Source organism: Panthera onca, chromosome E2 (assembly GCF_046562875.1).
Source record: "Panthera onca isolate mPanOnc1 chromosome E2, mPanOnc1 haplotype 2, whole genome shotgun sequence".
Taxonomy (NCBI): domain Eukaryota; kingdom Metazoa; phylum Chordata; class Mammalia; order Carnivora; family Felidae; genus Panthera; species Panthera onca.
The window spans coordinates 3916990-3940507 of record NC_138353.1 but is presented as its reverse complement, the minus strand read 5'-3'; the positions used below and the strand labels follow the sequence as shown (position 1 = coordinate 3940507).

Genomic DNA, 23518 nt, shown 5'->3' with positions numbered 1-23518 from the left:
ACAGCAATCAATGGAGTTTTCTGGGGGAACAGTTTTCTATGTATGGGGTGCCATCTAGAATTCCCTAAGTGGGTATCCTGGTACTACCAGCCCATACACATGGTATGTGTTCTTAGCCTATGTTTTTTAAGCCAAACTGTACTAAAGTCACACTCCAAATTTTGGGGAAATCCAGCCAGTAATTCTTTTTTTTTTAATTTTTTTAACTTTTTTTAAAATTTATTTTTGAGACCAGTAATTGTTGAGAGGTGTGGAGGCAAAAAAGCAGAAACTTCATTTTATTACTATGGATTGTGAGCCAAGGACACACAGTGACCTGGTTTCCATGTGTTCAGTCACCTCCACCATCTAAAATCAAGTTCTCCTCCTTCCAGGGATCCTACAGCACTGTACGTTCACAGGATCCTGGGGGCTCCTCGGCGGGGGACAGAAGCTGCCGCAGGTGGTGCCTTGGGGTTTCGATCAGCACAGCTCACTCCCTGGGGGTCTTTCAGCCTTTGGGGAAGAGAGATGGGCATTTAGAGCTTAGCTGTCTCATATGGTACCTACAAGCCACGTGTGGCTATTTACATTTAAGTGAATTAAAGTTAAATCAAACTCAAAACTCAGGTCCTCAGTCACACCAGATGCATCTCAAATGTGCACAAGCCACATGCAGCCAGTGGCTGTTGTATGAGCACAGCTTTGGGACACTTCCATCATGGCGGGAAGTCCTACTGGACAGAGCCATTCTAGGAATGGCCATGTTTCACGGACGATGAGGGTTTTGACTCTGGTTTTAATGAAACGATGCTAATGAGTGTAACTGGGACTAATAACAGTCATTCCAAATGCATCGTTTTGAGAATAAGAACTACTATCCTTCAAGAATTCCGACTGGTTATGTAATATTACACTGTTTTTAAAGCAGTGTTATTGGGGCGCCTGGGTGGCTCAGTCGGTGAAGCGTCCGACTTCGGCTCAGGTCATGATCTCACGGTCCTTGAGTTCGAGCCCCGTGTCGGGCTCTGTGCTGACGGCTCAGAGCCTGGAGCCTGTTTCCGATTCTGTGTCTCCCTCTCTCTCTGCCCCTCCCCCGTTCATGCTCTGTCTCTCTCTGTCTCAAAAATAAATAAACGTTAAAAAAAATTAAAAAAAAACAGTGTTATTAAGATATAATTTATGTACCATGTGTGAAATTTGATGACATTTAGTGAATCGGTAGAATGATGTGGCTGGCCATCGCCACAGTAAGTTTTAGAACATTCGTCACCCAAAAAAGTTCCCTCGTGCCTATGTGCAGTTACACCTGCTCTCCCCACCCCAGCCATAGGCCACCACTAATGTGCTTTTTCTGGAGATTTTACACAATGGAACACCACCATGGACAGTCTTCTGTATCTGGCTTTTTTTCACTTAGCAAAATGGTTTTTGCAATACATCCTTGTACCAAAGGTACCTATCACTACTTCCTTTTTTTTTTTAATTTTTTTTTTAAAGTTTATTTATTTTTTTTGAGACAGAGAGAGACAGATCATGAATGGGGGAGGGGCAGAGAGAGAGGGAGACACAGAATTGGAAGCAGGCTCCAGGCTCTGAGCCATTGGCCCAGAGCCTGACGTGGGGCTCGAACTCATGGACCGCGAGATCGTGACCTGAGCTGAAGTCGGACGCTTAACCGACTGAGCCACCCAGGCGCCCCACTACTTCCTTTTTTTATTGCTGAATAGAATTTCACTGTATGGAGGTAGCACATCGTAATATTATATTATTTTCATATTATGATCAACAATTTGCTAATCAATGTCATTAATCCAATGCTTAAAATAGGCCAGATTTGTTCATTGAGGCTTTATTTGCGAATCTGTGAACTATGTTTTTCCATACCTTAAAAAATTATATGCATATCTAAGTGAATGCCATGTGCATAAATACTTTTTAAACACAGCATTGAACCATTTGTACTTTTTGCTAATGCCTCTTTTTACTTGCTTTGACATAAAGAATAAACCAATGGACCTCTGTGTCCTATGGAAAAAATGTATAAACGTTATCTGTTATTGCTCTTAGAGGTAATGCTAATTTAAAAAAAATTTTTTTAATGTTTATTCATTTCTGACAGAGACGGGACGTGAGTGGGGGAGGGGCAGAGAGAGAGGGAGACACAGAATCCGAAGCTGGCTCCAGACTCCGAGCTGTCAGCACAGAGCCCGATGCGGGGCTTGAACTCACAGACCACGAGATCATGACCTGAGCTGAAGTCAGACACTTAACGAACTGAGCCACCCAGGTGCCCCAAGGTAATGCTAATTAATGTTGAATCACAAGTAAACAGTATTTTAAATAGAAAAAAATAATGTACATTGGTTAACATTTGTTAATTGATGCTTTTATGCCATCTGACGTTTAAAATTTGCTGGAAACTCCAGCAAACCCTTTATGATTAGCACATCAGTGGATTCACACAGGCCTTCTCATGGGGGATTTTGATTCCCACTCGATATGGGAGGCAATGAAGGGTCCAGATCACAGGGGTTTCATGCTTTGTCTCAGACCATATTGGTAATAAATAGTAGCCATGGGCAGTTGGAGTCTTGCTACTCCGGAACAAAAAGCCCATGTATCTTTGTTGATTGAGATATAACTGACATATAACATTGTATAGGTTTTACCACTATGGTGGTAATCATGTTGCAATATATAAATGTACCAAGTGTTTATTTGATACATTTATATATTGCAACACGATTACCACCATAGTGCTAGCTAACACATGAATCCCGTCACATAATTATCATGTCTCTTCCAAGCAGTGAGAACAATTAAGATGTAATCTCTTAGCAACTCTGAAGTTCGAATACATCGTTAGGGACCATGATCACAATGCTGTGCATTTCATCTCCAGAACTTACTTATCTACCAACTTTCTCACCTCCTGGTAACCACCATTCTGCCCTCAGTTTATATGAGTTTGGCCGAAGCATATGTTTTTAAACACAATGTTCATTGGCCTCCAGTCAATTGTGTGAGCTGGGGGCAGTCATATAACCAGAGTGTGGGTTAAACCAGCGGGTGAACAGGGTCGGCCTATGGAGATAAGTGAACTTGTGGGGAGAACTCACCGAGACAGATGTCCTTTCCAGGTCAGATGAATCTGCATCTGTGAGAGAAAGGGGGAAAAAAATCAGTTCTCAGATTGCAGGAGTCAGACTTACCCTTCCCATCCCACCATGCCCATGTGGTTTCTTCCCTTATCACTCACCCATAGCCTCCTGCTGGGGAAGTTTGGAATGGCTGGTTCTGAGAGACAGAAACACATTAAAGTGTGGGATATGAAGACTGGGGGAGAGGATAGGGTTTTGGAGAGAAGAAGAGAGTCACAGCACGGGTTGGACGGGAGTGGGAATCACAGACACGCAAAGAGGGTCTGTGAAAGGTGGGAGGGGGCACGAGATACGTCGAGTTTATCTACCTCTTGGTGGATTCTTCATGTGACAAATCTACAAAAAAACAACACATAATAATAATAATAATAATAATAATAATAATAATAATAATACAGGGAGGAATTTATCTAATGAGAAAATCCTTCCCTTCACTCCCCTTCCCCAGTGTTTTAAATCGGTGCATCCCTGAACTCACCATGCTGGGTGCATCTGTTGATGAGGAAGACGGAGAGGAAGAGGAGCAAAATGGAGAGACAGCTGCACGTGGCAGCAATGGTGGATCTGGTGGCTGGTGGGAGAGGAGCAGGTCAGACCATCAGTTTGGCTGCCCAGACACCCTGATCTGCATGTGGCAGGACAGTTGTCAGCAGCCAGACAATCGGGCTTCTAAAGCCTTCAGCTGCTGCTTCCCAGCTGGAACTTCCCATGTCTTAGGGGAGTGAATCTGACTTTCCCTTTCCCCATTCATTTTTTTTTTTAACGTTTATTTATTTTTGAGACAGAGAGAGAGAGACAGAGCATGAACGGGGGAGGGGCAGAGAGAGAGAGGGAGACACAGAATCTGAAACAGGCTCTAGGCTCCGAGCTGTCAGCACAGAGCCCGACGCGGGGCTCGAACTCACAGACCGTGAGATTGTGACCTGAGCTGAAGTCGGAGGCTTCACCGACTGAGCCACCCAGGCGCCCCTCCCTTTCCCCATTCAAAGCGAGGATGGGAATAGTAGCTACTGACTGCACTGCATGGTGGGGGGCTGGGGGGCAACCAGGTGGGCACTCCCAGAGAGGGCCTCGCCCAAGGGAAATTCCCAATCAGTGTGTCAGCCATATCAATAATAATGAAGATTTATGGGGCACCCGGGTGGCTCAATTGGTTGAGCATCCGACTTCGGCGCAGGTCATGATCTCACAGTTCGTGGGTTCAAGGCTCTGTGCTGACAGCTCAGAGCCTGGAGCCTGCTTCCGATTCTGTGTCTCCCCCTCTCTCTGCCCCTCTGCTCATGCTCTGTCTCTTTCTGTCTCTCAAAAATAAATACATGTTGGGGCGCCTGGGTGGCTCAGTCGGTTAAGTGTCCGACTTTGGCTCAGGTCATGATCTCGCAGCCCGTGAGTTCGAGCCCCGCGTCGGGCTCTGTGCTGACAGCTCAAAGCCTGGAGCCTGTTTCAGATTCTGCGTCTCCCTCTCTCTGACCCTCCCCCATTCATGCTCTGTCTCTCTCTGTCTCAAAAATAAATAAACGTTAAAAAAAATTAAAAAAAAATAAATACATGTTTAAAAAAAATTAAAAAAAAAAAAGTCACACAGCCGGGATGGGCTTCAAGTCCTGGGATGTCTAACCCTTCAGGCCAGGCGGCCCCGGGTCTGGGCAGCTCTGTGCTGGCCACTGGGTGTGGAAACCCCAGAGAAGTGAGCTCACAGTCTGGGCAGATACGCATTTCCCCACATAACGGCGATGCTGGCAGAGGCAAGTCCCATCAGACATGAATGGAAGTCCCAACTCTCTCCCAGTTCAAGGGTTGTTTAAATGTTATACACCCCTGGGATATTATTCAGAAAATCCGACCATCTGCAACAAAGCCTATGAAACCTGGAGGGCATTATGCTAAGTGACATGAACTAAAGGCAAACACTACATGATTGGATTCCACTTACACTTGGAATCTAAAAAATTAAAAAAAAATTTTTTTTTTTTTTAATTGAACTCATAGAAGCAGAGGGTAGATGGTTGCCAGGGGCTGAGGGCAGGGTAAGTGAGGAGAAGCTTCCAGTTAAAAGATGAATAAGGGTTCCTGGGTGGCTCAGTCGGTTAAGCATCTGACTTCAGCTTAGGTCATGAGTTCGAGCCCCGCGTCGGGCTCTCTGCTGACAGCTCAGAGCCTGGAACCCGCTTCGGATTCTGTGTCTCCCTCTCTCTCTGCCCCTCCCCTGCTCACGCTCTGTCTCTCTCTCTCTCTCTTTCTCAAAAATGAATAAACTTAAAAAAAAACTTAAAAAAAAAAAAGGAGTAAGAGTATAACAAGTTTTGAGAGAAATCCAGAGGTGATACAGGATGTGTACAGTGATTATTCAAGTTCATAAGATACATTACTTTCCTTGGTATTCACTTTTTGGGGCAATGGGAACGCCAATCAGGAGAAATATGTTCATGCAAATTCGTAACTGTTTAATATCTAACATATACGCGTTTTAAGTCAAAATGGCACATAATAAGCAATTTTATTGCCAATCACATGAAGTTTTCCCTTTACGTGAGATCTTGAATTTACAATGAACATTTCCTGGCTGCTAGGAACATTATTTTTGAATTATCTAGATATGTCTTATTTCTAAACAGAACCACACCAGTTAGTGAGTATTTTCACAGGAGGGTTCTCTTGCTGACTGAGGCTTACTAGAATCATCTTTCGTGTGGAATTTTTCTTCCAAAATGCCTACTATACAGAAGACCATAAGAACTGAATTTTTTTGTTTGATAGTACTTTTTTTCAGTCTTTTAAATTTGGAAAGAATGTGAACACATCGACTCTGTTTGCATTCAAAAGAAGCGAATAAAAATTACTTATAAAAGACAACATGGGGGGGGCCTGGGTGGCTCAGTCGGTTAAGTGTCTGACTTCAGCTCAGGTCACGATCTCACGGTCCGCGAGTTCGAGCCCCGCGTCGGGCTCTGGGCTGATGGCTCAGAGCCTGGAGCCTGCTTCCGATTCTGTGTCTCCCTCTCTCTCTGCCCCTCCCCCGTTCATGCTCTGTCTCTCTCTGTCTCAAAAATAAATAAACGTTAAAAAAAATTAAAAAAAAAAAAGACAACATGGGGTGCCTGGGTGGCGCAGTTGGTTGGGCGTCTGCCTTCGGCTCAGGTCATGACATCACAGTCCGTGAGTTCGAGCCCCACATCGGGCTCTGTGCTGACAGCTCAGAGCCTGGAGCCCGTTTCGGATTCTGTGTCTCCCTCTCTCTCTGCCCCTCCCTGTCTCACACTCCTTCTCTCGCTCTCACAAAAATAAATAAATATTAAATTTTTTTAAAAAGGTGAATAAATTCTGGACATGTAATGTATCGTATGGTGACAGTAGTTGATATTGTATAATTGAAATTTGCTTAAAGACATCTTAAGCATTCTTACTAAAAAAAAAAAGGGGGGGTGAGTACGTGAGGGGCAGGTGCATTCATTCACTTGATGGGGGGATTCCTTTCACGGCGTCCTTGTACTCCCAACCATCACGGGGCACACTTTAAAATTTTTTTTTTTCAACGTGTTTTATTTATTTTTGGGACAGAGAGAGACAGAGCATGAACGGGGGAGGGGCAGAGAGAGAGGGAGACACAGAATCGGAAACAGGCTCCAGGCTCCGAGCCATCAGCCCAGAGCCTGACGCGGGGCTCGAACTCACGGACCGCGAGATCGTGACCTGGCTGAAGTCGGACGCTTAACCGACTGCGCCACCCAGGCGCACGGGGCACACTTTAAATACCTTCTTTTATTTCCCGATTACAGCTCCATAAAGATGGGGCCGGAAGGAGAGGGGTGGGGTGAGAATACCTGACTCACAGAGCTGGATAATGATGGAAGGTGAGAGTACTGGCTTTACGACGCTCAGCCTAGAATCTGACTCACCATGTAGGATAATGAGATCGCAGTGATAATGATTATTTTCTCCCCCAATATCCTGCCCACACCTGTCTCCCTCTGTAGCAGATGATGCTGATACTCCTCCTTCGCTGCTCCCCCAGATCCCTTTGCCGTTTTTATGCACTCTGGATTGTGGTTTCCTGCCTTAAGCCCTGGCTGCCCGTGTGTGTCACCTTCTCCATCTCCTGCACTTTCCCGTGGCATTGAGCAAAAGACACTCACTCGTGTTCTGTCCTTTCCTTCTCATGCCTTCTTCTCCCGTGCCCTCTACAATATCGTTTCCACGCTCATACTTATGTGAGAGTCTGCTTCTGGCAGCCCTGAATCCAACACACCCTCAAACACAGCAATCTATCAGCACCTCACCAGGGACGTGAGACACAGGGCAGGAGCAGCTCTTCCCGGACTAGCAAGGCCCCGAATGGATGCAGAGAAGCTTCAACCTTCATCTAGCCTAGATTTCTCTCCCACAGCAGCTCACTAGAAATGAGAAGTAAACTATTACAAGACTTTCCTCTTCCTATGGCCCCACACCCATCGATCTGAGCTCACCCTGAGATGTCCACATTTCCTGGCCAAATTTCACATCCATGTTTACAAGTTGCCAGAATAAACTACAAAGGGTCTCTGGTGTTGGTGTGAAGGAATCAGACGAGCAAAGGGATACAGCTCGACATGGGGCGTAAATAAAGTCACAGGCACAGAAGAGAAGACTGGCCTCGTATGCGGGCTGGGGACATTCTGTCTGAGCTTAAAGGCTTTATTCTGTTTAGAATTGCGGCGGTATAAATTTGAACTCAGAAAGCACATCTTAAGAAGACACCCACTAAGGTGTCTATAATAAAAGGAAAATAAGGGTTGGCAAGGATATGGAGATATTGGAACCCACATGCATTACTGGTGGGAATGTAAAATGGGGCGGCCACGTTGGGAAATAACTTGGCCGTTTCTCAAAAAGTTAAATGTAGAGTTAACATATGCCCTTCCAATTCTACCCATGGGTAGATACCGAAGAAAAATTGGGAGCGGGGACTCAAACAGGTACGTGCACACCAATGCTCAGGGTAGAATTATTGTGATACCAAAAAGGTATGAACAACCCAAATGTCCACCATGGGGATGGGGAGACACCGCTTAACAGGCTGGCGATTTCATTTGGGGGTGATGAGAATGTTCTGGAATTGTATAGTGGCTGTGGCTGCACAGCCTTGCAAACATACTAAAATGCCACTGAGTCATATCCTTCAAAAGGGTGAATTTAGGGAGTGTGAGTTATGTATCAATCAAAAAGAAAGAAAATAACGCAAGAGCCGAAATCACCGTTTCTCTTCCTCTTTCCCCTCCGACACCATCCCTCGCACTTCCTGCTCTATTTCTGACCCTTTCATGCTCCTGGATGCTATCAGATTTCATATCTCTCCAAAAAGACATTCCTGGCATGCATTATGGTCCTAAAGCTGGAGTAGAAATCATTTCCCAAGTCTGCTAATCCTGAATAAACACATTTTCAAAGACTATTACTTATTTTGCAAGGACATTTTGGGAGATACCTTTAAAAAAAAAAAAAAAAAGCTGGTTATGTCAGTGTCAACTCTAATGACAGCCCTGAACAATTTTGGCTCTTTGGAGTAGCTTATAGGGAGGTTACAAGTTGCAGAAATTAAAGATGAGTAAGCACCTAGTTGCCAATTTACATTATATATTTGGCCATTAAAATCTGGATGAGCTCCTGTTTTCATCCAAAGATGTCAAAAGCTCTAACTTTTACAGGCATCTCTGAGGATAGAATCTTAGCCAATTCTTCATGGAAAAGCAGCATCAGAGAAAAGTAACTGAATGTTCAGCTGTGTTTGAGAATTTAGAAGTTTTTTTTTTTTAATAATTTTTTTTAACGTTTATTTATTTTTGAGACAGAGAGAGACAGAGCATGAACAGGGGAGGGTCAGAGAGAGGGAGACACAGAATCTGAAACAGGCTCCAGGCTCTGAGCTGTCAGCACAGAGACGGACGCGGGGCTTGAACTCACTGACCTCGAGATCATGACCTGAGCCGAAGTCGGCCGCTTAACCGACTGAGCCACCCAGGTGCCCCGAGAATTTAGAAGTTTTAGCAAGTCCTTTGGTCATACATATTCCCAAAGCATGTGGACTCCACAGCATAGGGATCGTGCTGCCCAAACCAGACACACAAGCTCATCCCCATTCTTCCCAAAACTCCACCATAGTGTTTTCATTATGTAAAATGACAAACGATGCACCTTGTGCTGTCTTACTCATCAGATTTTTATGAACCCAGGAGGAGCTCAGCAGTCATTGCCCAAGAGAGGCAATCATCCTCCCAATCGCGTTGAGAAATCATGCATCGAGATGCTTCTTGTGCCTTTTAATCAAAAAGGATCCCCTGTCTCATGAGGTGGGTATAATTTGGAAAAGCATTCTTCAATTTATCTTACCTTTTCCCCCTGGAGGGGCTCTGCGTTTTTTGCGGTCATCTAGAAAACAGGAGGTAAGAAAAAAAATCACAATGATTGTGTGGGGATCTTGGGGTCCTATGTCCTCATGTCCCACTTACGGACTCTATGCCTTCTTTGGGAAGCAGAGAATGTCTTCCCCACTCTTGGGATGCTCACTGGGTTCGCAAACCAGGGTCAGAATATGAGATTGCTCTTTCTAATATTCTTGGAGTTTTGATATTATTTCTAATAACAAAAATATTTATATGACCCCACTAATTCCCCCCTCCCCTTCCAATCCTGTTCCTTGCCAGTCTTCCCTATCTCAGGCAAGAGCATGGCCATTTTGCAAATATTCTCTCCCATTTGGTTAAGTTTTCTTATCTTGTTGACTGTTTCTTCAGCCACGCAGAAGCTTTTTAGCTTGATGCCTTCCCACTTGTTTATTTTTGCCTTATTTAAATTTTTTTTTATAAATTTTTTTTATAACATTTATTTTTGAGACAGAGAGAGACAGAGCATGAATGGGGGAGGGTCAGAGAGAGGGAGACACAGAATCTGAAACAGGCTCCAGGCTCTGAGCTGTCAGCACAGAGCCCGACACGGGGCTCGAACTCACAGCCCTCACGGACCGCGAGATCATGACCTGAGCTGAAGTCGGCCGCCCAACTGACTGAGCCACCCAGGTGCCCCTATTTTTGCCTTTTTAATGCTTTTTGTGTCATATCTGAAAACCTCATTGCCAAGATTAAGCAAAGGAGTTTTCCCCTGTTTTCTTCGAGGGGTTTTATGGTGTGGGGTCTTATGTTTAAGTCTCTACTACGTTTTGAATTGATTTTTGTGAGTGGTGTAAGATAGGGGTCCAATTTCATTCTTCTGGCATCCAGTTCTCCCAACACCATTTATTGAAGAGACTACCCTCACCCCACTGCGTATTTTTGGCTCCCCTACCAAATGTTAGTTGATTGTATACGTGAGGCTTGAATTCTGGGCTCTTGGTTTTGTTTTGCTGGTCTATGTGTCTATTTTTATGCCAGTACCGTACCATTTGGATTACTGTAGCTTTCTAGTATAGTTTGAAATTAGGATGTGTGATACCCCCGACTTTGTTCTTTCTCCGTATTTCTTTGACCATTCAGGATCCAGCATTTTTTTGGTTGAGTCGTTAGGATTTTCCATATGTAAGATTACATCATCTGCAAATAAAGACAGTTCTACTTCTTCCTTTCCAGTTTGGATGCCTCTTACTTCTTTGTCTTGTTTGATTGCTTTATTGCTACGTTGAATGGAAGTGGTGAGAGCGGACATCCTTGTCTCGTTTCTGATGTTAGAGGAAAAGCTTTCGACCTTTCCCCTTCGAGTATGATGCCAACTGTGGACTTGCGTATGTCCTTTGTTATGTTGAGATGTATTCCTTCTATACCCCATTTGTGGAGAGTTTTTAATTTTGAAAGTATGTTGTATTTTGTCAAATACCTTTTCTGCATCTACTGAGATGATCGTATGACTTCTGTCCTTCATTCACTAATGTGGTCTATCGCATTTATTGATTGTATATGTTGAACCATCCTCATACCACAGGGACAAATCCCACTTAACCATGATGTGTAACCTTAATGTGCTGTTGAACTTGGTTGCTAATGTTTTTTTGGGAATGTCTGCATCTATGTTCATCAGGGATATTATATTGCTCCGTAGTTTTCTTTTAGTGTTGCTGTCTGGCTTTGGTATCGGTGATGCCGGCCTCATGAAATGAGAGTAGGAGTGTTCCCTCCTCTTCCATTTTTGGGAAGACTCTGAGAAGGATTTGCATTATTTTTTCTTTAAATGTCTGGTGGAATTCATAAGTGAAACCTTCTGGTTGGTCCTGGGCTCTTCTTCATTGGGAGGTTTTTGATTTTTGAGGTACTCTCCTTCTCTGTTATTGATCTGTCCAGATTTTCTATTTCTTCATGATTCAGTCTTGGTTTGTAGATGTCCACACAGGTTCCCTTGTCCATAAGTTATTGATCACATCTCCAGGTGCTTCCAGACCATGGCCAATAGGACCTGGAAATAATTTACAGTCTCCTGCAGGTTCCACAGCTGGTACTGAGGTCTGTCTGCCTACTACTCAACTCACAGGTGGGTGAGACTCCTCTTGGGTCCCTTGGTGTTTGGTGCCGGATCCCACAACTCCCACAAAAGCACTTTTGTTTGTGCATGGATACCACATTTCTGTTGTTGGCATGGAAGATTGGTACAAAAATGAGGGATGTCTTATGCTGCCACGATGCTCAGTTTGGATTTTCTTATTTTCTCAACTTGTAGTGGCTCTGCCATCACCGTTTTCAGCAGAACAATATCCATACATTTGGTTCTGCTGTATGGAATCAGAGTCTCACACTGTGACCTGGAATTGTCTCGGGATCTATGCTGAGTAAGAGGGAAGGTTTTAGGATTGATCCTGAAGAGTACAAAGCAACAGGGGTTAAGGGGAGGACCAGGGTTTCCCTGGGGACATTCTTACCTATCTCTGTATTAACCATGTCTTTTATTTTCTGTATTTGATTCTTTACATTTTGGGACTTTGCTGACCCTGGAGGTATTCCCCTCCCAGGGTATCTACTTCCTAGAGATAGGAGACAGCTCTCCCTCAAGCACGCCTCTCAAATGCAACCCAAGCAATCCAGAACTCACACTCTTGACCACCTCCTCTATGGCTCCCACACTCTGGACCACTATTCCCCTGCCCTAATGACTCCAGGGTCAGATACGAGACACTCAGGGACAGCCTCTATACCCCAGAGCCAATCTTAAGCCTGTTCCTTCCCACAGAAACCACAGTAAAGGTTCCTGCCCCATCTTCTCCCTCCCTCTGCTTCCTGACTAGCCCTGGTGCTTCTCTGTGTGGTCCTGCATGGCATCCCCCTCTTGGAAACTCTAACAAACACTTTTTTTTTTTTCCCCAGTGACAATCACATCTCCATCTTTGGTCATACTTCAAATTTTCTGTTAATACCTATATTCTAAAACACCCTCCACACCCACCTCATTGATACCCATTCGGAATCTCTGATGAGAACTGGTCACCAAATTCAGTTCCCATGCCCGCCTTCCCCCAATTCTCTACACTCAAGCGGTCACAGCTGTCTTTTTGTTTCCTGGACTCTTCTCTCCCCAGCCAGGTTCCATCACAGGAAAAGGAATATGGGCCTCAAGGGCAAACCTGAAGCTGCCTTTCTCACCTGTGACCTCCAGCTGCAGGTGTTCACTCTCCTCTGACCACTCCTGGGAGTCCATTGTCTTGTAGGCACAAAAGTACGTCCCAGCATCCTTTGGCTCCAGGTGAGTGAGGAGGAATTCAGCCTCATATCCTGCAGATCTCTGCTCCTGTCTGTACCCAGAGTCCTGCAGCTTCCCCAGCATGAATGTCACATTGTGGCGGTGACCCAGGCACCTCAAGGTCACGTTACGTCCCTGTTCAACCACTGGGCTGGGCAAGGCACTGAGGTAGGGTTTGGTAAGTGTCTCTGGAAAGAATTCAGAGTTAGTCTGAATCTTCCAAGTGATGACTGCCAATGCCCTCCCAGAATTGAGAGGATCAGACAGAAAACTTGGGATGCAGGAACAGATCAAGTGTATGCAAGAAAACTCACCATTCTTTTTCTCATCTTCAAAGCCCAGGGAAAGCCCTGGAAGAGAACTCTCATTAGACATGAGTTTATATACTCATCTTGGAGTACAAATCAGGCAGATGATGCGTGACTAATTTGTTAAAGATCCATCCCATTTCTTGAAGGTACTTCCTTGGGTTGATTTAAAAAAAATTTTTTTTAATGTTTATTTATCATTGAAAGAGAGATAGTGACAGAACACGAGCAGGGGAGGGGCTGAGAGAGAGAGGGAGACACAGAATCCGAAGCAGGCTCCAGGCTCTGAGCTGTCAGCACAGAGCCCGATGCGGGGCTCAAACTCACAGACTGCAAGATCATGACCCGAGCCGAAGTCAGACGCTTAACCAACTGAGCCACCCAGGTGTCCCTCCTTGGGTTTATTTTTTACCTTTTGCTTATGTCCCATTGTTTCTCATTCAGGAGTTATGTTTATGTACCAAATTCCAGTAACCTTTCCTGATTTATTGTGTTGCTTTCACAATTAGTCTTTTCTTTCACCATCTAGAAATCATTGCACACTTACCTATATTTTCCTCTCCTGTCTTGTATGATGGCAGTTTTCACCCTTACCACTTAAATGATGCAATGGTTATTTTATTGTGGAGTATGAGTGGAGGGTTTCCTCTCTGGAGAGGAAGTTGCTCTCTCTAACAAAGTTCTTCTTTTCACGAAGAATTCAAGACATTCGTGGTCTTAAATGCTTTCTTCACTCTTGGCTTTGATCTTGACAAACATCAGCCCCTCCCTCTCCTGTGTTCTGTTCTATTTATTTCATTCTGGGACAGGAACATCATCCCATGGATGAAAATATGGGAAACCAGTCTTGGGGTCTGCCAAGAGTTGAAGCTAGAATTTCTCAATGCAAGAGTATCTCAAGACATCTGGCCTTTGTTTAAACTCAGAGGTCAGCTCACAACAGGGACCCCCAAGCTTCACCTAGAAGGAAGGAGGTGGAGTGTAGACAGTGTGCTGAGAGGGCACTTGCAGTGACAATGTCTGGGATTAGTAGGTAGGAAATCATCCTCTGGGTGGTCAGGGAGTCCTAGGTCTCATGGTCCCTTTTTAGTGCCCCCCCCCACACACCAATCCTGCTTTCAGACTCATGATATCTCAGCTCTGATATCAGCCAATATTCTGCTCAAATAGTGATTCCCTTAAACACACACACGCACACACACACACACACACACACACACACACAAACATACAGTTGCCTTTAGTTCATTTTACATTGTGAAACCCTACCAGAGAATAGAAAGTGAGGGAGGGGTCCTCTTTCTTTGTCAAATAAAATTGTGTATATTTAAGTTCTACAATATGATGATTTTATATCTATCTATCATCTATCTATCAATCAATGATTACCACCTTCAAGCTAGTTAACACCTCCATCACCTCATATAGTTACCCTTTGTGAGTGTGTGTGTGTGTGTGTGTGTGTGTGGTGAGAATACAGAATCATTAACTCAAGTCCCCATACGGCACATTGGATTCCTCAGAACTTGTCCATCTCTCCTAACGGACGACAGCTGACTTAGACAAGGAAGACTGAAATGGAGAAAGCTGTCATTAAGGGGAAGAAACCCACTGGCATTCAGGATAACCTGAAAAAGCACATTTCCCAGGAAGTAATTACAATAGAGAAACTACCAATGATCAAGTATCTGTCATTTGGCTGAGACTTTACATTTGGCTGATATTTGCCCACCTCTACCACGTATCCTACATCTAACACTTAGAATGGCCTTTACAGACATCAAATGGAGAGCTGTACAATGTCCAGCCTAGTTAGGGGCTATTACCTTTACTGAGATAGGAAGGAGTGGGGGCCCTAGAAACCACAGTTCCCTAAAAACTAATGTGATACTGTGATTTATGGTAAGAAACACATTTGGTTTCTGTCCTGGTTCCTGGCACAGAGGTCCTGAAACCCTTGGAATTTTCTAAGTGTTGAAAGCGATAAGCATTCTTTCATTATGTAAATGAAGGGACTTTTGGACCACACCTAAGGATGGGGGCTGGTTGCCAAGGGAATCAACCCAAGGAAGACAAGGCTGGAACTTTCAGTCCCACCTCACTGACCTCTGGGGAGGGGAGAGGGGCTGGAGATGGAATCAATCACCAATGGCCAATAATTTCATCAACCATGCCTATGGAATGAAACCTCTATAAAAGCTCTAAAGGACGAGTTCAGAGAGCTTCCAGGTTGGTGAACATATGGAGGTGCAGGGAGAATGGTGCACCTGGAGAAGACATGGAAACTCTGTGCTCTTTCCCCATACCTGGCCCTCCACACCTCTTCCATCTGGCTGTTCCAGAGCCATTTATATTTATATTTTTATATTTATAATATTCTAGTAATATAGTAAGTAAAATATTTCTGTGAATTCTATGAGCTTCTCTAGCAAACTAATTGGACAAAAGAGGGGGTCATGGGAACTCCTGATATATAGACAGTTGATCAGAAGCCCAGGTGACCACCTGAACTGGTGACTGGCATCTGAAATGGAGAGGGGGCGTTCTTGTAGAACTGACACCTTACCTATAGGATCTGATGCTACCTCCAGCTAGATATATCACAATTGAGTGAAATTATAGTATACCCAACTGGTGTTCAAGACTTGCTTGGTGGTGTCAGGGTCCCACCCTCACACATTAGAACTGGGTGCCAAACTTGGGTCTCCCAGTTACCGTTAAATTACAACTTAACAGATCCTTTGAACTCATCATCTGGAAAGCTTGAAAATTTTTATGTAAAAGATTATTCAGATTATAGTATATTATATAAAATATTATCTTATTCCATTATAGAAAGAAATGTCACAGCGATACATGCTGCACCATGGATGGACCTTACAAATATACCAAGAAAAAGAAGCCAGACATGAAAGGTCACACATCATATGATTCCACTTACATGATATGTCCAGAATAGCTAAATCTAGAGAGACAGAGTAGATTGATGACTGCCAGGGTCTGGGGGAAGGGTTAGGGTTAGGGTTAGGTTTAGGGTTAGGATGATGAGTGACTGCCTTGTAGGTATAGTATTTCCTTTAAGGGTGATGAAGTCATTTTGTGATGGTTACATAACAATGTGAATGTCTACCATGCCACTAAATTGAATACTTTAAAATGGTTACTCTCATGTGAACTGTACCTCAATACATTTAAACATTTTTATGTAAGTTGGGTACTTTTGCCCTAAAGATGCACAAAGATTCAGGTATCAAAAGTCCACCTGAAATAAGATTAAGTGGAAATGCCTAGTTGTATCGCAAGCAACCTCCGTCAAGTGCAATGGTGGATCTGGCTGGCCTCTAGAGCCATCTGATCCAGGGATTCAGTGCTGTTAGGGCCTTTTCTCTTCACTGGCATGCATCACTCCCTCTGAGTATGGTCAGGATAGGACCAAGAGCCTGGGAGCGGGGCTGAGGGCAACTACAGTCTGGCATCTTTGGAAGGTCACTTCATAGAGGACCAAAATTTATCTGTGTCCCGATGCCAGTTTGAGAAACTTCCCGACAGAACTGGGCTGGCTTGCTTTGCATCATCCCTGGAATAATGATTATGGTCAAAGAGGAGGACAGTCTTATGGGTTGATTTGTGTCCCCCTCAAAAGATATGTTCAAGTCCTAATATGTTATTTGGAAATAGTGTTATTGGAGAGTAGGATGGCCCCCTAAGTCTGCATAAGAAGAGGTGGAGAGACATGGAGACAGACACAGAGGGAAGACGGCCATTTGAAGACACGAGAGATCCCAGCAAAGTATCTACAGACAAGGAGCCCAAGGACTGCCTGCCATCCCCAGAAGCGAGGAGAGCTGGGAACAGATTCTCCCTTTGAGCCTCAGAGCCCTCACAAGGCCAGCTCTGCACCTTGATCTTGGACTTCTGGCCTCCAGAACTGTGAGAGAATACATTTTTATGGTTTTAAGCCACTTGGCTTGTGGCACTTTGTGACAGCAGCCCCAGGAAATGAATATGGGCAGGAAAAGGTCAGTCTCTTGACTTCCCAGATTATTCTGCTCTACAGCGGGAGGTTTGGGGTACAGTGACTGACAGCCACCCCAGAAGCTCAAATGTGTGTGTGGGAGGAACAATACCCCAAAGGGAAGGTCTATACCCCAGAAGAAGGAGGAAGGAACTGGGGCAGATGAGAAGTCCTGCTGTCCTCCACACACACCCTTCACCTCCTACTCACGAAACAGGGAGGAAGTGGGGGCTTGGTCAGTGGAGCTGCTGGTTCAAAGTCTAGAGCTCCTGTGTGACCAAGCCACAGTTATAATCGAGGCGTTCCTTTCTACAGGCTCAGATCCATCTGATTAGATCATGTTCAAGTTGAGGACAGTCAAAATCAGGCTGAGGATAGGGCTGGCCAGAAAATTTTCATGTCATCCATTGTCTGCAGCATAACTCTTCGCTGAATTCCTGATTTGTACCCAAACTCACCACTCTACACTGTACATACCCCACCCTCCTATATGCCTACAAGCATTCATGGCAAGACTGGTATTTAGACAAAACAGGTTTGGGGACCCCATGGGAGCTCTGCATTTCACAGCTGAGTAAACCAGGGTGTCACTACACATCTCTGAACCTTGGTTCCTCATTCCTTATGTGCAAGCACCAGTACAGAGGCATGTTGTACCACAGCCCACCAAAGTCTGACAGGTGGCATGTGTCTAAGACACAGAAGCCATCAATTCACATCAACCTCCACTTCATGGTAAATTTTCTTACCCACCCAAACCCATCCATCCCAGTCCTGGAGACTTACCGAGGCAAAGCAAGGACAGGAATTCTGTGATCATAGTGTCCCTTCCACCCAGACCGAGATCCTGTCTTCAGTTTTATAGTTCAAAGGAAGAAGGGGGACTGGGCCATCATGGCTCCCTCCTGCCACTTTGTGCCCAGGCTGTGTGGGTAGAGGTTTCACCCTGACACTTTGGTTCTCTACCACCTGGTGTAGAGTTTCCTTCTCACAACCAAGCCAGGAAATGATCAATGACAACATCTCCTTCATAAATCCGGTGTGTGTGGCTCCAGCTCCACCCACCCCAAGATCTGTCTTATCTCATCTAAAGTCCTGACCAAGATATTTTCTTTTACAAAAAAATAATAATTGTCTTGGAAAACGTTTTAGAGTTGCAAAAAAAAAAAAAAAAATACAGGGTTCCCATGTGCCCATCAACCAGCTTTCCCTAATGGTAATAGAAGTACAGTACATTATCAAACCCAGAAATTTAGCATCAGCACAATACAGTGGCTGGGCAAGCACATGGTAACGTCTAAAATGCAGGAGTCTCTGGTAAAAGCTGGGCACCCGCTGCCCGTGAGAGCAGGTTGGTCAACAAGAAAGCAGAAATGGATGTCTGCCTTTGAAGCCGAGTAAACTTGTCTCTTAGTAAACCTTGACAAATGGGTCACACATTGGATTTTTAGTGTGCTTTCTTTTACAGAAGAGAAAGTAATCAAGGGAAATTGGAAAGCTTCCATTCAATTTTTTTTCCCCTCACGGGGAGAGTGTAATTCCATTTTCCGGGAACAAGGAGGAAATATTGATGAATTAAGGGAGAAAATTCCTCTCTAGAAGTACAACACACATCTTTCTTTCCCAGCTACTCATTGCTTCCCAAGTTAGTTAAGACTCTTGTTAATTAATGATTGCCTCACATAACTGAAAACACTAGGGTTGTAATGGGTTCAAGCATGGGTAGATCCAAATGCTCAAATAATAGAACTCTGTCTTTCTCCATGTCTGGGCGCCACTTCCCACTGTGTAGACTTCACTCTCAGGTTATTTCTCATTATGTTCTGGGAAGATATCCACCAGCATATCCAGGCAGAAATAATATACTTGAAAAAAAAATAGTATGCTTGCACTAACACTTGCAACAAAACTCATAAGGCAGACTCAACATTGCTTGATCTTGGTTTACATGTCTGTTCCTAAATTGATCAATGTAGCCAGTGTGATAGATTATGCTGATTGGCCTTTCTGGGACAATGAGCACACCTGCAGCTAGAAAGTTGGATCAATCTCATTTAACCACAGAGAGTAAGTGATAGTTGGCCAATGTCCCAGTAAAGATAGTCTTACCAGGATATACAGGATATGAGTAGTTAGACATGCAAAAAGTCAATACTGTCCACTATGTGCCTTCGTCTGCCCATGTAAGGCTGTGCCCAGGCAAGATTTTGCCTCCTTCCCAGAACTAATCTATGATTCTTCTCTCCCTTAACCATGAATATTTAACCATGAGATTGCTGAAATTGTGTGCAGGTGCCATAATGTTATAACAGCTATACATCAGCTTTCTAGAATTATTAGGTCCCTTGCCTGGAGGTAAGGGGAGTTGGGAGGAAACATGGTTGTTTGCAGATACACAAGGGTTGAAAAATCGTATACTACACCTCAAAGCAGATGCCAGCACTTCATTTTTTAAAATTTTCTAATATTTATTTATTTTTGAGAGAGAGAGAGCAGGGGAGGGGTAGAGAGATAGGGAGACACAGAATCTGAAGCAGTCTCCAGGCTCTGAGCTGTCAGAGCCCGACATGGGGCTCAATCCCACAAATCCCACTTGGATTGAAAGTATTGGAGGAATTAAGATTGGAAGGGAAGACTTCAGAAATGGAGAAAAGCCCCAACCCTGGACCACTCCATGTCTACTAAAAATAGCTTGTTTGATACTTATATGCCCTCTGATTCAACCTCAACCTTGTCCTGCAACTCTTTTTTAAGTACAATTTTTCAGAGGTTAAGTTTCCAACAAAACACCAGTGGAAAGTGAGTTCTGATTTTCATTAAGATTTGAAATCACCCAGGTTCAACCCTAACTAGTAATAAGAATGTGTGTGTGAATGCACATGTGCACACATGCTCTCCATATTTCCCAGATCTACTTATTTCTGTCCAGCCCCTTCTGCATTCAGATGGGGTGACTTGGCTCTTTCATCTTCCTGCTGAGAACAATGTGCTAGCCCTCACACATTCTTCTGGTGGAAATGGAAGATGTACTAGGGGCCGAATCAAAACATGCCATGCCCCTGAGGACCTGGGCTGGAGCTAAAATATTGTCACTTGCACTTTATCCTCTTGACCAAAGCAAATAACATGGTGAACCCATAGTCAAAGGGCTTTAATGAAATCTATTGCACTATGACTTCTTGGCCACAGTTATTCATATCCATCCCATGTACAAAATATGCTCATCTCCATCCCAGGCCCTGCTCCCCTAAATCTTCATCCAATAATGGCATTAGTCTTCAAATTTAGGATCTACTGATCATTATCAAGTCTATATGTGGCTCCTTTTGATCCAGGATACACGCACTAAAAAGACAAATTAGCTGTCCCATACATCTTCCATATAATAGCAAAACAGAAGTGGGATAACCACAGCACTCCCACGTGAAAAGGCTTCTTCCCTGTGGGAAACATCAGCAGTCACTGGTTCATAGCAATTGCAAAATCACTCTGGGCAAACGCTGCAAGATGCCACAATTCTGGGGATGGAAATGTTCCTTCATAAAGTTTCAGTTCTATTCTCTGAGAAGGGCTTCTCAGCCCACTGTTCTTCACAGCTCTTGGTTCCTCCCTCTGAGTTATCTTTATTTTATCAACCCTCCTCTCCACTTCTGAAGAGGACCCTGGAGAATATGACCCTCTTGATGGATGGTACGATTTCTCAGCTCACTTTCTGCCCAAAGAAAATTGAGCCTTCAAGTCTTTGTGTAATTTCCTTTTTCTTTTTCTTTTTAATGTTTATTTATTTTTGAAAGAGAGAGAGAGAGAGTGCAAGCAAGGGAGGGCCAGAGAGAGAGGGAGACACAGAATCTGAAGCAGGCTCTAGGCTCTGAGCTGTCAGCACAGAGCCCAACATAGGGATCAAACTCACAAACCGTGAGATCCTGACCTTAGCCAATGTTGGACGCTTAACCGACTGAGCCACCCGGGCGCCCCTTTGTGTAATTTCTTTAAGTAGTGCTGGGAGTAATTTTGCCAGCGTAGCTCTCAAAAATGTTGTGGCTTTCTATCCATCTGACACCAACCCATCCCATATGGTAGAACATACAGCCACCATTCTTTTTGAGACATAATTCTCTCTGTACATTTAACGATAGTGTTTTGGGCAAACCAGGATCCTGCGGGTACACTTTGTTAAGCTTTCTCCAAGAAATCTTCTGTCCAACTAGACCATGTACTTGATATCACCTTAGTCTTCCTAAAGGCCTTAACAAAAAAAGTTTCAAGCCAACTTCTTCACTTTCCTGAAAGATTTCATGTACACAGAAATCATGAGTGGTCCATGGAGATTTGTGTCTGCTATGTCACAGAGGAGCTAGAGAAGGAGTTTTATATCACACTCCCCACTGTTGATTTTCTCCCATTTTTTCCCCACTGCACATGTCCCTGGTTTCTATGATGTCATTCATCTAGATTCCATCTTTAGCCCCACTCTGAATTTGTTAACTCATTTTTATACAGAACAGTTCAGATCATCTACCAATTGACCCCTTGCACCTTCATACCCAAACCCACCACTGCGCTCAGGAAAGGTGTTAATTTTATTTATTTTTAAAACAATTTGTAGTGTTTATTTATTTTTGAGAGAGAGAGAGAGCGAGAGACAGAGAGACACAGCATGAGTGGAGTAGGGGCAGAGAGAGAGGCAGACACAGAATCTGAAACAGGCTCCAGGCTCCGAGCTGTTAGCACAGAGCCCAACACAGGGCTTGAACCCACGAACCATGAGATCGTGACCTAGGCCGAAGTCAGATGCTTAACCGACTGAGCCACCCAGGTGCCCCGAAGAGCTTCATTTTAAAAGGCTCACGTACTTTAGAAATGTTTGGGGGTAATATATATTTACATGTGTGTGTATGTATATCCTATACTGTTATCTTGTTTTGTCACAAACCAATACATTTTAAAGAGTGTTCCATGCCAATGAGTACTTTCTCACAACATGACCATAAATTGCTTCCACAGTGTGATTTATTTATAGAAATTTTTTAGAATTTTGAGTCTTTCATTTGTTTATACATATTTGTATACATTATCATATCTTCCTGGAAAATTGAAATTTTATTTGTATACTCCACAATGTGACTCAAATGGATGCATAGTGTTCCCCTCTATGGAAGTAAGTACTTATTTGTACCTAACCAATCTCCTACTTTTGCACATTTATATTGCTTCCAATTCACTTGCTAATATAAACATAGTTAAAATGAGCAACTTGTAAATCTTTTGGACAACTTTAATTATTCCTCAGGGCAAGCTACTGGGATTTAAACTCCCAGGTGAAAGACTATAAATGTTTTGTGTAGTGGTGGGGGAAGGCAGATAAGCTTCATAAGCTAGTTGCCATTTAGTAAAGAATATTGATTTATCATCCTAAAAACTGATTATGCGCATGTATATTTTCCTAAATTCTATTCAACATTACATGTTAGCATTAAAAACTTTTGGGGGCACTTGGGTGTCTCAGTTGGTTAAACGTCCAACTTCGGCTCAGGTCATGATCTCACAGTTTGTGAGTTCTAGCCCTGCGTCGGGCTCTGTGCTGACAGCTCAGAGCGTGGAGCCTGCTTCGGATTCTGTCTCATTCTCTCTCTGCCCCTCCCCCACTTGGGCCCTGTCTCTCAAAAAGAAATAAATGTAAAAAAATTTTTTTTTAAATTTTTGTCAAAAAGATAGAGTGAAATGGTATCTTATTTACCTTCTCCTGGTTTGATTGCTTGGAATAGCAAATGGCTTTCTTTTCTTTCTTTCTTTGGGCTTGTGTGGGTTTTGTTTGTTTGTTTTGGTTTGGTTTTTTTCCATGTGGAATGCAGTTACTGAGAGAGATGTGTTACAAGATAAAGTGATTATATGTTTATTTCTTTATGGTATCGACAATTCTTTTATGGATTTTTGTGTCTATGTTAGTAGGTGCATACAAAGTTAGAATTATTATGTATTTCCCTTGAATTGACTATTTTATCATTAGGAAATATTCCTCTTCATATCTAATGCTATTTCTTGCCAAAAAATCTACCAGTAGAGCCATTTCATCTTTCTTTTTCTGGTTATATGTTATATATTTTTGGGGGGGGTTTTTTGGGCTCTCAACTCATCTTTGCATATACTTAAAGTGTTTGTCTTTAAAAAACAGCACATATTTAGGTTTTTAAAAAAACACCCAGTCTAATAGTCTTTCATTTGAATTTTTGGGCCCATTTACATTTAATGTAATTACTTATTCACAGAATATAAGTTTATCATCTTGCTAATCCTTCTATTTGTGCATCTCTTTTATGTTTCCTCATTTCCAAAGCCTTTGTTTTAAAAACAATTATGGTTATTTT

At 43.5% G+C, this 23518-nt stretch overlaps 1 protein-coding gene across 3 annotated transcripts; it reads right to left on the bottom strand.

Annotated features, from left to right (window-relative positions):
• Positions 1-208: 208 nt before the first annotated feature.
• On the bottom strand, positions 209-18162 carry VSTM1 (V-set and transmembrane domain containing 1). 3 transcript variants are annotated; one of them, XM_078439359.1, is made up of 9 exons: positions 17940-18158; positions 13145-13180; positions 12734-13018; positions 9507-9545; positions 3622-3714; positions 3452-3479; positions 3242-3279; positions 3102-3139; positions 213-495 (listed from the first exon to the last, which is right to left on the bottom strand). In XM_078439359.1, exons 1-9 carry the CDS (start codon positions 17971-17973, stop codon positions 463-465), a joined length of 624 nt encoding a protein of 207 aa, XP_078295485.1. In that variant the 5' UTR covers positions 17974-18158; the 3' UTR covers positions 213-462. The 3 variants fall into 3 exon arrangements, with proteins under 3 accessions (XP_078295487.1, XP_078295486.1, XP_078295485.1); XM_078439361.1 differs by lacking the exon at positions 12734-13018 and having other exon boundaries at positions 209-495; positions 17940-18162; XM_078439360.1 differs by lacking the exon at positions 3622-3714 and having other exon boundaries at positions 212-495; positions 17940-18160.
• Between the last annotated feature and the right edge of the window lie 5356 nt (positions 18163-23518).

Bases quoted from the DNA above. Each gene is read 5' to 3' on its own strand.
- VSTM1 (XM_078439359.1), bottom strand. From the start codon at position 17,973: ATGATCACAGAATTCCTGTCCTTGCTTTGCCTCG. The intron at 13,019-13,144 runs GTGAGTTTTCTT...AATTCTTTCCAG, and splicing joins TGAAGATGAGAAAAAGAATG to AGACACTTACCAAACCCTAC. The intron at 3,140-3,241 runs GTGAGTGATAAG...TTTCTCTCACAG, and splicing joins TCCCCAGCAGGAGGCTATGG to ATGCAGATTCATCTGACCTG.